Source organism: Parus major, chromosome 8 (genome assembly GCF_001522545.3).
Source record: "Parus major isolate Abel chromosome 8, Parus_major1.1, whole genome shotgun sequence".
Lineage (NCBI taxonomy): Eukaryota > Metazoa > Chordata > Aves > Passeriformes > Paridae > Parus > Parus major.
The window spans coordinates 17108385-17122225 of NC_031777.1; the positions used below are offsets into that span (position 1 = coordinate 17108385).

The 13841-nt window shown below is 42.4% G+C and overlaps 1 protein-coding gene across 1 annotated transcript in view; it reads left to right on the forward strand.

The window, feature by feature from the left end:
* Positions 1-10318, forward strand: part of LOC107208432 (vitellogenin-2-like) — a 23610-nt gene extending 13292 nt beyond the window's left edge. The window contains exons 24-36 of the mRNA XM_033516475.1: positions 30-258; positions 737-787; positions 1688-1774; positions 2833-3045; positions 3139-3281; positions 3679-3817; positions 4305-4440; positions 4885-5071; positions 5392-5480; positions 6540-6637; positions 7401-7560; positions 8950-9111; positions 9977-10318. Coding sequence (XP_033372366.1) covers positions 30-258; positions 737-787; positions 1688-1774; positions 2833-3045; positions 3139-3281; positions 3679-3817; positions 4305-4440; positions 4885-5071; positions 5392-5480; positions 6540-6637; positions 7401-7560; positions 8950-9111; positions 9977-10095 — 1813 coding nt within the window. The 3' untranslated portion in view covers positions 10096-10318. The remainder of the gene's footprint in view (positions 1-29; positions 259-736; positions 788-1687; positions 1775-2832; positions 3046-3138; positions 3282-3678; positions 3818-4304; positions 4441-4884; positions 5072-5391; positions 5481-6539; positions 6638-7400; positions 7561-8949; positions 9112-9976) is intronic.
* The last annotated feature ends 3523 nt before the right edge of the window (positions 10319-13841 follow it).

A 13841-nucleotide genomic window follows, 5' to 3' on the forward strand; every position in this document is an offset into this window, starting at 1 on the left:
AGCAGCAGAAGCAGCAGCAGTAGCAGCAGCAGCAGCAGCAGTGACAGAAGTAGCAGCAGCAGCAGTAGGAGCAGCAGTAGGAGCAGCAGCAGTAGTAGCAGTAGCAGCAGCAGGAAGTCATCAAGTCATCACAGCCATGGGCATCACTCAAGATATGTGAATGGCAGCAGCAGCAGTGAGTCACTGAGCCACCAGAGCCATGAACATCATTCACGACATCTGGAAGGTGGCAGCAGCAGCACATATTCCAAAATATGGGTAATTTTGTCAGTAAATTGACTGATGCTACTAAATGTTTGTGAATCACACTTCTGATGGTGGCTGGCCTTGCATGACAAATCAGGACATTACGAGTTGACCAGTAAATTTTAGCACCATAAAATTGAAAAATTTATTCAATAAACACACCTGCGATCATTGGCACAGATGTCTACTTCATCTCAAAAGTTTCCCTAAGTTTGTTGAAAATTACATTACTGTCAGGAAATGTGTTTTTTTGACAATTTAATGTCCATAAACATTGCATATTTCTGTCTTAATTTTGTGGTAGAAACATTAATGCTTTATTTAAATAACTTCATCTTGCATTATGGGTTTGTGACTAAGCATACAGAACTATGTATGAATAATAATTAGTAAATTTCTTATTTGATTCACAGTTCTTAGATTTTCATATAATTGCAGCATTTCTTTTCCTCTGAGACTTCTAATCTTCTTGTTTTTGTAATTTTCAAAGGAAACTCCTGAGATCTATCAGTACCGCTTTAAATCAGCACATAGACAAGAGGTGAGTTTTTCTTTCCTCAGTAAAAGAAGTATGGAATCTGTCAAGAGTCAAATGGAGACTTTAAAGGCAACCTGTTATCTCTGTTGAGGAAAATTACAGCACTGATAACATTAGAACCGTGGTGGTTCTTCTGAGATGGGTAAAGACAGAGAGCTGTGTTCCCTTTTGCACTGTGCATGTGAAGCCACTTGTGGCTTTGCAAAGGAGATGCAAAGTCTCTTCCAAAGCAATGAGGGAGATTGGAGCTGCACACTTTGGAGAAACTACCAGAAGCTTGGTTCATTTGATTAGCTTTGATCACCTGGTTTCTTGGGTTGGAATCACTGCAGGTACACAATAAGGCTAGTGATGTGGACAAATGTGTGAGAACACCTTTTTTTGTAGTATTTTGGTTGAGCAGATTTTTACTAGGACATGAGCCAGCCAGAGCAGCATACTTGATACTAGTGTTCCTCAAAAAGTAGCGTTTCAGCAGTGTGTGTCCACTCAGATGCTCCTTTCCATTCAGTTGGTCCATTCAGTTTTTCTTCCAGTTCATCAGGTCTCTGCAGAATTTCTGGTCGTTCATGTTGAAGTGAGAAGCTGACTAAATTTGACTTGCTCTGGTCCATTGTTTTTTCATACAGGGAATTCTCATCTAGATATGGTCCTTATGGACCGTGAAGAGTCAGATATGTGTGGGGAAACAAGATTTTTCAGAGTTAGATCCTATGTACTAAGCAGGACAAAGCCCACTGCAAGTCATTGAGATACTCAAGGTTGGAATACACTTATCAGCTCCAAGTGCCATGAGAGAGAGTATTGTTCAGCATTGCCTTGTGCAATTTCTTCAAGCATGCTTTAAAGTTACCCTCTGAAGCCTGTTGTGGTTTGATTTTGTATTTGGTTTTTTTTTTTTAGTTCCCAAAAAGAAAACTCCCAGATGACCAAATTAGAAGCTCGCATTCCTCTGCCAGATCCAGTCGTGCCTCATCTCGAGCTTCATGGGTTAGTTGCATCATTTTTAGGGGATTTTGACAGCTTGGAATTATGTCAGAGTGGCTGTGCACTGACAGTAATTGTATATAATAATAATTACAATAATAATGGGAAGGGAGAAATCTCTCGAGTCTCAGGTATCTGTCAAGACATGCCCCATAATTCCCACATGCACTTTCCTGTGCAGCGAGGATCCTTCTTACTTGCATCACAGCCCCCTTCCCTCATGGAAATCCCACCCAACAGATGTTTGTGGAGACTCATTTTGTGACTTCTGCAGCCTGGAGGGAGATTGAGGTGCTGCAGTGCCAGTGTGAGGACACTGGTGGTGGCAGCCAAGGCTCGGAGCGACCTCAGCAAGAGGCTTCTTCCAGAGGGGACGTGGAGCACCTGGGCTCCTCACCACCACCCAGGCAGATGTGTGTGGGCTTGAGAACGATGGAGTCAAGATATTGGATTCATAATGCACTCAAGGCTGCTCTCCAAGGGAAGGGGTTCTTGATGTTGAAGAATATGTCCTGAGTTATATTCTGTGCTGGGTTGCTGTGCAAACACAAAACCTGAGTGCCCTGCACAGCTCACAGCTGAAGTGTGAGGAGAAAGCCAACACAAGATCCAGACAGAAAAACAAGAGGAGACGAGCTGAGGGATGTTTTTGCTGTGGGAATGAGTGACGCATACAACTGACAGCTGATGTTGTTCAAACTGAACCACTTTCTTTTATTCACAGGCTGGCTAGTAACAATGAAGCCCAAATCATATAGTCATTACTGTATTGTAATTATATGAATATTTCCATGGTATCAGCTGTAGCTCAGGAAATGGCACAAATTTTGGCTCATAAAAACACAGTGATAAATCCATCTGGCATGCAGAGGCACGTGCACATTAAAGACATATGCATGAGGTTTTTTAGGCATGTAAATATGTGTGGTACATATGCTGGTATATATTTGTGGTTCAGTTGTTTATTCTTCATTTATCCATCTAGATCTTGCATCTAAAATGTTCCATGGTAACTCTTCTATAATTACGTGCTTTGCATACTTTCTCCCCCTTCTTCTTAGCCGAAGTTTTTGGGAGATGTTAAAACACCAGTATTAGCTGTTTTTCTGCATGGCATCCGTGATGACAAGAAGATAGGAGGCCTCCAGCTCGTGGTATATGCTGATATTGACTCCATCAGGCCCCGAATGCAGGTATTTGTGTCAAACCTCACAGATTCAAGCAAGTGGAAGCTCTGTGCTGATGCTTCAGTCCTCAATGCTCACAAGGCAGCGGTAAGGCTCAAAACTAGCTCTCACAGCTCTATATGCAGCACAGGAAAACAGTGCTCCAGGCATTAAAAATGGACCATTGTTCCTCCATCACAGGCTTACCTGAAATGGGGACGGAATTGCCAGGACTACAAGGTTTCATCTGAGCTGGTAACTGGGCGGTTTGCTGCCCACCCTGCTGTACAAGTGAAACTGGAGTGGCCTAAGCTTCCTTCCAGGGTCAGATCCATAGCAGAATGGTGAGAATTGAGTGTTTAGTGACAGATGTTAAGAGTACTGGTCAACTGGGAAAAATCAGCATCTGCACACGAGGTTCTAAGGCTTAAGTACTGCGTGATATTTTATTCTCTGATCTGTCCAAGTACTGCCTTTGGACATAAAAGCTGGGTGGGATTACATCTTATTTTAATGTACAGTAACTCTTTATATTTGCCATAATTACTGGAAACCAAGGAACAGATCCTTCCTTTCACTGAACACTTGAAAAGTAGAGCAGAGGGTGGGTGTGAGGACATAACCAGGTATCCTGAAGACTATTATGATACTTACACACAGATGTGAGACAATCTAGTTGGGATGTGTGCAGCCTGTTTTTTTCTCCATCTCACTAAATCTTTCTAATTTGAACTTTTGAAGGTTTTACAAATTTGTCCCTGGGGCTGCATTTATGCTGGGGTTCTCTGAAAAAATGGACAAGAATCCTTCTCGACAAGCCAGGGTGATCGTGGCTCTAACTTCTCCAAGGACATGTGATGTTGTTATCAAGCTTCCTGATGTAATTATGAAATATTTTTATCACGCTTCTTTTTTTTTTCCTATTAGAAAGTGTGACTGTTTAATTACAGTGGGTCAATTCAGAGAAAGAAAAATTAAGTTAGCATCAGTTTGGGTGCAAATGATGAAAATTACTTTTATGTATTTCCACCATTGTAATATTTCATAGAAGGAGGTCTATATAGTGATTTTTTTTCATAGAGAGAGATGTGGGTACTCATAATGGCATGAGTTTCCATCTCATGTATATTATCTCTGTAAGTGTTCACCTTATCACCTTTGAAAGGGAGTAATTAATTCTCTCCCAAATAATACCTGAATGACTTCTCTCACACCATGAGAGAAAACTGAGCAAAAGCAAAAACCTAATTGACAATGAGTTATGTTCACGTAAAGTCTTTGCAATGAAAGTAGAAGAAATAGGAAAAAAACCCTAGATGTTTGCTGATACAGGTGCATTTTGAATGTGCTTTTGATTTCCTTTTCAGATTACCCTCTATGAAAAAGCCATGAGGCTTCCCCTGTCACTTCCTGTAGGTCCAAGGATACCAGCTTCAGAGCTGCAGCCTCCCATCTGGAATGTCTTTGCTGAAGCCCCTGCTGCAGTGCTTCAGAATTTGAAAGGTCAGAGTCTAAATGGGTTCAGAAGCATGACAGCTTCAGTCTCACAATTTATTTGGACACCTTCTAAATTTTGCTGGCATTGTTAATCTCCAGTTAATTAGGAAATGTTCTGTAATAATGTGATGATGGTTCAACTGAGAGAAAATATTGTGCGTGTGGTACAGAAATCATCAGCATTTCAGGGATCAAGATACTAATTATCTGAACTGATAACTCTTAAAATTTCTGGCAATTATTTTTTGTTAGATAGAATGAAACCTTCTATACGCCTTTCTAAGAATTTATGGGAGCTTAGTAGCCAAAAGTCCTGTAAACTGTATGAAAATATCACATAGTGAAAAAAATAGAAAGCTAAAATAATATGACAGTAAAAATAAACCCCACCATTTAATGGCTTTCTCTCATGGAAAATAAAAAAACTCACTGGCATGTTTTTTTAACCAGCTCAATGCTCAGTTTCCTACAACAAGATCACAACCTTTAATGAAGTTCAGTTTAACTACACAATGCCAGCAAACTGCTACCACGTCTTGGCTCAGGATTGCAGCTCTGACCTTAAGTTCCTGGTGATGATGAAGAATGCAGAAGGAGCTGTGAACCTGAAAGCAATCAACATCAAGCTTGGCAATCAGTAAGTAACTTCTGCCAGATGCTGGGAGCATGGGGGACCTCACTGTCCACATTTAGCATGAGAGGAGCTCCAGTCTGAGCTTTCCTGCAGTGGTTAGCAGCCCATGGAGTTTCAGCACTCCCCTTTTTTATTTTCCATGCATATTGAATGTGATGCTTTTATCCTGCATCTTAGGTGGCAAGAATACCCCTGATGTAATTTAAGCATTTAAATGAGCTTATGCTCTGAGCAGTGATATTTAGTGAGCAGGAAAATGCCTCTGTCACTGTAAGTGTGTGAATGTGGCACAGGCAGGGTGTGAACACTCTTGTCCTTGACAGTGAAGTCGATATGCGCCCTGCGAACGGACGGGTGAAGCTGCTGGTGGACGGGGCTGAGAGCCCGACAAACGTTTCACTTACATCTGCTGGTAAGTGATGCAGCAGATGTTGTTTGATTTTCACATATGTTTTAGGAGAAAGAAGGAAAGAGAAGGGATCTGTGAAGGAGATTTGATCAGTTTGTAGTCAATAAGTGTTTCTTTGGTTTTAAGGTAATATTTAAGAATATGTATATTGCTCACTTGCAGAGGGACATTTAGAAAGACTGATTAGAGTGTGAAGCTCTTGAATAGCCTAAATAAGCAAGATATAATTAACATGAAGATCCCTCATTTCTTGTACATCATTGCAGGTCCTACTGTAGTTCCAAATTGGAAAAGTGTTTTGGCTATGCTATCAAATTTTGCTTGATTAAAACTTTTTGAAGTAGAGCTTTTCTAAAATCCACTACACATGACTTGTATATCCATGTTTTTCCCAATTTGATTGTGGGTATAAATTTGGCTTGCATTCTGGCAGGGAAAGGTATGGAGAACTGGTGAAACAACCTGCTTGATTCTCCCAAAACAGGAGTAGTTTGTTTCTGTGGAAGGTACAGGAGGACCTTGTTTCATCCTGTGCTGTGTAGACAGGGGCTATATACAGCGTGGGTATTCTGAGTAAAGAGCTGCAAGATATGAATTGGGCTAAATCTTGCTGAAAGTGGGTTAGCATGTACCAGGGCTGAGCTCTGTCTTATTTGTTATGTATTTGGGAAGTGCTAATTGTGCTAGAAATGGCTCCACTGACAGCCATGGTGTTCCTCACATTTCCATATTCCTGTGCAGTGTACTCAGAGCCTTGCTGATCTGCACAACTACAGAGATGCTGTAGACAGCTCAGTAATGATTTCTAGACATAAATATGATTATGTTAATAACCCAAAGAAAAAATAACGAGTCTGTGATCATTAATATTGTCTTCTAACCTTTTGCAAACACCCATTTTCTATGTATGCACATTTCTACATTGTTTTGCTTTATATTTTTGTTTCTTGAATAGAGTAAGCAAGAAATTTTGAAGAAAAGAACATTTTAGAAACTTGATAGTTGCTTTTTTTCTCCCTTAAAGAAGCTAGGTTTGGTCTGGTTTTTTTTGTTTTCTTTTAGGTGCTTCTCTATGGATCCACAGTGAAAATCAAGGGCTTGTACTTCTCGCCCCAGTCTATGGCATTGATAAACTGTACTTTGATGGATACACATTCAGGGTATCGTTCTTCCTCTTCATAAGATTGGGTGTTAAGAAATCTCCATGGGATTCCCTTAAATCTGTGTGTATGAGGGCAAGGGTGTACAGCAGCAAAGGCAAGTGTGTTCAGGGCATAAAAATCCCCAGAGAGAAGGTGATGCTACAGGATTGCACAGTCCTGCTCTTTATTTCTGAGTGTGAGAAATGAGAGTCTTTGATCAACAAAAGTACTCTGTTCTTGCAGTACAGATGTGTGTGGGGAAGTGGGTCTGGTGAGTGTACACACACTGGGTCAGCAGTGCCTTTGCAAGAAAAATGAGTTTTCAACTCCTGACCACTGTTCTTACAGCTACATAATTCTTCTAAAAAAGCAAAAACGCAGCCATTCTTTTTACATAAATGAGTGGTTTAAAGTCTGCACTAAAATTAATACAAAGCTGGAATGTAAGAAGTTGGTAAACTGTTCCATGTCTGTCCCTTGTACTACCAAAACAACCACCAGGAATAAAATTCAGCATATTAATAGTCTATTAATGGAGCATGAAAAACTTAACATCCTAGACTGGCATGGTAGCTTATAAGGACTGTAGCAGTTATAGATTCTGCAGGCCCACAGGAGTTTGGCATCTGACTGTCAGACCCTTTTGAATTCTTATCAAAGTGATTTTTAAATGTTTGTGCATTAACTTACACTGGAAGGGACCTGCATAGCAAAATATGTTCTCCACAGGTATTGCTTTTTGTTTTTACTTGAAATACTTTTTGCTTCTGTTTCCTCCAAGATCCAAGTTGCTTTATGGATGGCAGGGAAAATGTGTGGACTGTGTGGAAAATACGATGCAGAAAGCAAACAGGAATATCGGATGCCCAATGGATATGTAGCTAAAGATGCAGTGAGCTTTGGGCATTCTTGGATTTTGGAAGAAAAGCCGTGTAGAGGAGGTATGCAAGCTCTAATAAATTTAATATAATATAACTGCAGTTGTTCAGAAGATGTAAAATCTATTCAGAAAATTTATTTTTTTTATTTTGGAACTAAAAAGCACATTAGAAGATGAATTATTAAGTTATATATCAAGTTTTAAAATTACTTGCAATTTGAGAAGGAAATAAGAAATCACAAGTTAAACAAGCCAAAATATACAACTTAGTTGAAGTTCAAAAAATAAGATGAATCAAAATCTTTGTTTCGGTTTTGAAGTATTTTAGAAGAGGATCAGAAAGAAGATAAAATTCACACAGAATACTTTGATTTAAGCACAAGAGCATTTTCTGGACACCAATTTTCAGCAACTGGACCATCAAAAAAATCAGATTTGGATTAGTAGTTATTACCATGGCTGACCACCTGGTTTTTGAGCCAGTACAACCTGTCAAACAAAGCATTCAAGTACATGAGCAGTTCCAGGGACTTAATTACATGGTTGAAATAAAAAAGCTGTGTTTAAGGTGTTTCAGTAGATTAGGATCTTATGGTGTGCTGGTGCTCTCAGCTGAGGTTATGATGCAGCATCACACCACAGTGCTCGAGGAGAACAGGCACGTTGCATCTGTAGAGACTTGCCCTGTGGGAAGGATGTCCTCAGTCCCTGGAGGTGGCTTGTACACATCTAGCTCAGCATCAGCTGCTATTCTTCCATGTTTTTGTCACATATTCTGGGCAACAAACTTGCTTTAGATGGATGTGAAATCCACATGCACATCCACAGTAATATTCATGTGGCTGGTGGTGACCACTTTCTGTTTCCATTTAACATACGGTGGAAGCTGCTGAAATTTGAAGGCATGAAACTTCTAGCTAGGAATAAATTGTGGTCTATTTAGCTTCTCACTTGTACTTCTCACTGGGAATCCAAAATGAGATCAATATTACTTGTTGCCAGCAATGACTGTTGCTGTCTATCTGCACCAGTTCTGTGTCTGAATGACATTGGTAATAATGCAGTTCTTTAGGGATTAATTTTATTTGGTCAGAAATCTCCCCTTTAGTTCCACTGCTGAATATTCAACATTTTAAAATGTGGTTTGACAGCTATTCAGTAAGCCAGTTTACCTTGAAAAATGTTTCCTAGAAAGTAGTATGTTTCTGTATCCTGATCTAGAAGTAGACCAGTTGCATTTGAAATTAGCTTTCCAGGCTCCATATCTGACAACAACAAGCTGATTTGAAAGGTTTATCAGTCAGTAAAGCTGCTTCATTTATGATCAAACCACAGTTGTCACAGAGGGAAGTTGTTTGCCAATTGGCAGCGTTGGCAGATGGGTCCCTGTGGGGAGGTCTGGAGCTTTTGAAGGTAAGCACACATAAGCTGTACCCGCTGACTGTTGCAGCCTGCAAGCTGCGGCGCTCCTTTGTGAAGCTGGAGAAGACGGTCCAGCTCACTGGGGTCGAGTCCAAGTGCTATTCCACGGAGCCCGTGCTGCGCTGCGCCAAGGGCTGCTCCGCCACCAGGACTGCTCCAGTCACCATTGGCTTCCACTGTCTCCCTGCTGGTAAGGCAACAGGAATCCTGCCCAGGAGAAGCTGAACACGAGTATAAATAGATTGTGACTTAGTTACTCCATTTGAAAAATATGAATAAAATAACATAGCCATAGGTAGGCATGGACGTAGTGCACTATTGACAGAAGCCCTTTCCCTGTTTTATTAATAGGCAAACGTTCCTCCAGTGAGGGAGATGATTTTCTATTGTGCATTTACTTGTTTTCATTGTACTGGAATTTAAAATCCAAACTGAACTCTCGTTCATGGTGCTTAGGGCTAACAAGGTAAGGGCAGGACAGCAGCACAGTCAACACTGTGATTCAGCTGAAAAGCTGTGTACTGCAGCCTGTGGAGACTGAGCCATATATAACCAAGTGCAGCATCCCAAAACAGGGATCCTTGTCTTGCATTTTTATATATGGCTGCCTTTGAATGTGGTCCTACTTCACTGAGCTCTGATTTAGGTACTAGAAGGGCAGGTGTGGACAGGATTCTTGCACAAAGGCCCAGTGATATAGGAGGATTTATTTTCTATATGTGTACTGTAGATTATAAGACATAAGATAAAGTAGAAATAGACTGTACAGAGCATAGAATTGTATCTGTTTTCCAAGTTTTTTTCTTAAAGATCATAACATAAATGTATCAATGCGTGGAAGTAGTAGCTTTCAAGATAGAACTGGCTTATTAATGAAGTGTGTTTCCTGGAACATCTCTGTGTGACTTAGACAAATATAAATATGTAAATCAGTGAGCCAAGCCTGCTGTAATTAATGACTAGTGCATGGTAATAGTGCATGGTAAATACTGTACCTTACTTGTACCTTACTTGTGAAGTAAACTGTTTAATTTTCATTTCTTGTTCCCCATCAGATTCAGCTACCAGCCTGACAGACAAGCAGATGAAGTTTGACCAGAAGTCAGAAGATATACAGGACACTGTTGAAGCACACACAGCATGCTCTTGTGAGGATGAAGACTGCAGTACATGAAGCTGTACATTTGCAGCATAGGAAAAAATAGAAATACTTTCATGTTTTTATTGTGTGGTGTAAAAAGCCTTGTCTTAAGGAATAATAGAGATGCTAAATTAAGTACTTCAGCATGTTGGAATCTTTCCAAGTAATTTAAAGTATTAAACTTTATTATTGTAGAAAGTGTTATGATTACCCATAAATACCTGATTTCATAATAAATCCATGCATGGAAAAAATGGTGAAGGCTCCGTATTTCACTGGTGGTGGAAAGAGGAGGTCTGCACAGATTCTCCTTATCTCCCATTTCGTAGAATTCTTGAGTTGGTGGCCATCTTCTGTGCACCAGGGTTGCACTGGGAATTGGGTTGGGTAGCTGTGGTACTACTACTCCTGCCTGTTCCCCCCGTGCTTCCTTTTCTGGTGCTGGGATCCCGATTGCTGTGGTGTGATGCTGCACCTCTGCAGCAGCCACGCAGCCGTGGTGCTTGGCCAGAGCTCTGTGATGGGCCAGTGCTGCTCAAGGGAGAAGCAGGCTCAGGGAATAAGCCTGAATCTCACATCCCTGGGCAAGGCTGCTCTGAGGGAGCCAAGAACAGTTTGTTTCTGGTGCAGCACATGTAGAAGCTACAGTGAATTGGTGTCTTTGAGCAGGACAGGGCAGGGTTTCTCAAGCACAGCACCTGCCAGAGGCTCTGAAGCTGAGCCAGACCTCTGCACTTTGGGTGAGATGCCCGAGCTCCTGTGCCCAGCAAGAGTCTTTGCTGCAGCCATCAACAGGTGGGCTCTGCCTCCTGCCCCCACCACAGGTCTGTGTGGGCACAGCCAGGGACCAGCTCATCCACCTTGAGCCCAAAGGACTCCAGCAGATCTGGAAGGTGTTTTCTGCTTGCCTTAAGGCTGTGTTTGCAGGCTGAGTATACACACTGGGTGAATGGGATTTTGAAAACACTTGAGAACATTCTTTAAAAATTGAGTTGTTTTGCACTCCCCAGCTGCTTTTGCACCTTCAAAGGATGCACATACCTGAGTATTTTTGTTTGGATATCAATTTTATAGTTCAGAAAGGTAAAGTCCTTATTACCAAAATAAATATGTTTGAAAGGTCTAAATATACTGTTCTGTGCAGTTTAAATGCTGCCATGGTAACCTGCACTGCAGGATGATGGGGAGCGGCAGCAGCAGTAAAGCCATGAGCTGCTGGGTTTGCTGCTTGTCTGGAACTCACATGGAGCAAGTTCCAGTGGTGGAAAGCACAGACTTTCCAGATAACCTCAGGCTGAATCCTGCAGAATGCAGGGCTTGTGTGGTCCCTGTGGCTGATGCTGGCACAGACTTCCAGCTCCAGTTGGGGCAGCCCATGGGGTTCTTCTCTTCCCAACCTGCCAAGGCTGGAGCACAGTTTTCTTGTTTTCTACCAGCCTCAGCATTCAGGTGTGATGAGCCCTGGCAGGAGGCCCTGGGTGAGCACCACCCAACCACCAAGGCAGCCAGAGCAGCTGTGGGACTGCAGGGTATGTGGGCTGTAGGTGCCCACCTCATGAAGGCCTGTGGAGAACCCTCAGCTTCTGCTCCTCTCCCCCACTGCCATTGTGGAGGGAGCTGAGCACAGCTCGAGGGAAATGCTATCCTGGGCAGGTCCTGGGCTCAGCAAAACTGTCTGTCACCCTCACAATTTTCTTAGTTTTGGGGGGTTTTTTCTCTCTCTTTTTAATTCAGGTTATGTCTTTCTAAGTAATACTAGTGTAAAAAGGCTGTGAGTATATGGGGCCAAAGGCTGGGAGTTAAAATTCTTCTTGAGGTAGTGAAGGAGTGACCTAGAAAACAAGAGGTTTCAGTTTTATAAAGAAATTTCTAGAGACAAACCCTTGCCAGCAGGTTTAGGTGACCCTTGAAGCAGAAGAACAGGTGTCCCCATGGCAGCAGCATGGCTGGGATGACCAGGGGTGCAGCATCTGCTGCCCAAAGGGAGGGATGGGGACAAGGTTCTGCAGCCCCAGGCTGCAGTGCTGGTGGTTTTGGGGAGACCCTGCCCTTGCAGCTGGTGCAGCCTGTACAGCTCCCAGTGAGGACCCTAATTTTGAGGAAAGCTGTTTGATTTTTATTTTGAGGAGTCATTGTTAAAGTGTGATGTTTCAGTGATATAGTGTTATAATTTTGAGAATAGAAGCTTTGTTGCATTTAATATTGCCATCACAGCTGTGCTCTGCCTGTACTGCCACTGACCTTAAGTCCTTGCTGCCTGTGAGATGTTTTTAAAATAAAACCCAAACCTGTGCAGCTGCATATAGTTATGCCATAATAGCTTTTGAGCCTCGAATACTAGTGGCCAGTACTGAAATCCTTTAATTACATTTACCAAATCTCCAAAGACATGACAGAACTCTCTAGGGAAGAGCTTGGCTTTCTATCATGTGCTACCAGTTTTACAAGGGAAGGGGTTAAAAAAAAGAGCACCTGAATATAGAGCCAGTAAAAACATAGTGAAGGATTTGTCATGCTTTAATTTTTTTCCCCCTACAGATGCAATCTTTGGTCTAAGAACAAAATCCACTGTTTGTCAGACATTATAAATTATATTCCAACTGCTAATTATAAAAAACCATCAGCTAAACAGTATTACAAAAACTAAGCTGCCTTGGATAGGAGCCACTGGTCTGCTGATGAGCAAATGAATCCAGTCCCCTCCCACAGTGAGCTGGGCAGCAGCAGCTTGGGTTCCCAACCCACAGAGGAGAAGGTTGGTAGGCAAGCAGTGGCCACACAGTGCCAGCATGAACCCCCAGTCCTGGGGCTGCCTCAGGCCTCCTTGTGCTGATTCCCAGTGGAGCAGCTCCATTAGGAGCTGACTGGAGGGAACAGCTGGCCTCAGGAGCAAAGCCAAGCCCTGGAGCCAAGAGCAGCCTGAGAGATCTGTGGGGTTGACTACAAAGGGGCAGAGAAAATGCCTGCTGATGAGAGAAGGGAGTTCCACCATGGGGTGAAGATGCCACCCCTTGTTGTGTGATTTGAAGAGTCTGGGTGACCTGCACGTTTTGTTAAAGCAAGAGGTTTGCATCTGTAACACCTGCTGGCTTCCACAGGCAGCCCCCACCAACACCCCTCTGTGGCTAAACACATCTGTGAGAGGGGCTGGCCCACCAGCCCTGGAAGAGACGGCAGGTGAGGGAAACACGGACGTCAGCGGAGTTTAGCCGTGGCCCTCGTGACAGTGACGGGAGGTTTGTGTTACAGGGTGAAGTCCCTGTCCCCAGAGAGCAGCACTGTGCTGACAGCCTGTCCCACTCACAGCAGGGCAGGGGTGGGCACTGTGTCACAGGAGGGCTGCCCAGGGTTTTGCACAATCCTGCTAGGGCACTATCAGTTAGATAAGCTCTGTGTCTTATGGTCAGGTCAGGATAACCCAGACAAAGTCAGCACAGACTGCAATAGCACCAGGTGCTTTCGGGGAGTAAGGATAATTAATAGTTTTACTTACATAATAATAATAATAAATTTTGGCTTTAACTATGTTTCAATACTTTTAAGTAGTTGTTTCTAAAGGTACTTTCAAGGCATTCTGTTGGTGAAGGGAGAACAACAGAACTTGTGATGGTTTCGGTTCAGCGAAAATATCCATTGCCCTGACCCCAACCCTCTCTCCCTCAAAGGGTTTGTTGGGTGGTTGATAAGAACTTGATAACTCAACAAAACTCACTTTGCCTGTTAATAATTTGTCTATAAAAGCCACAGATTTCCCCCTGCAGACTTCAGTCACTTTTAGC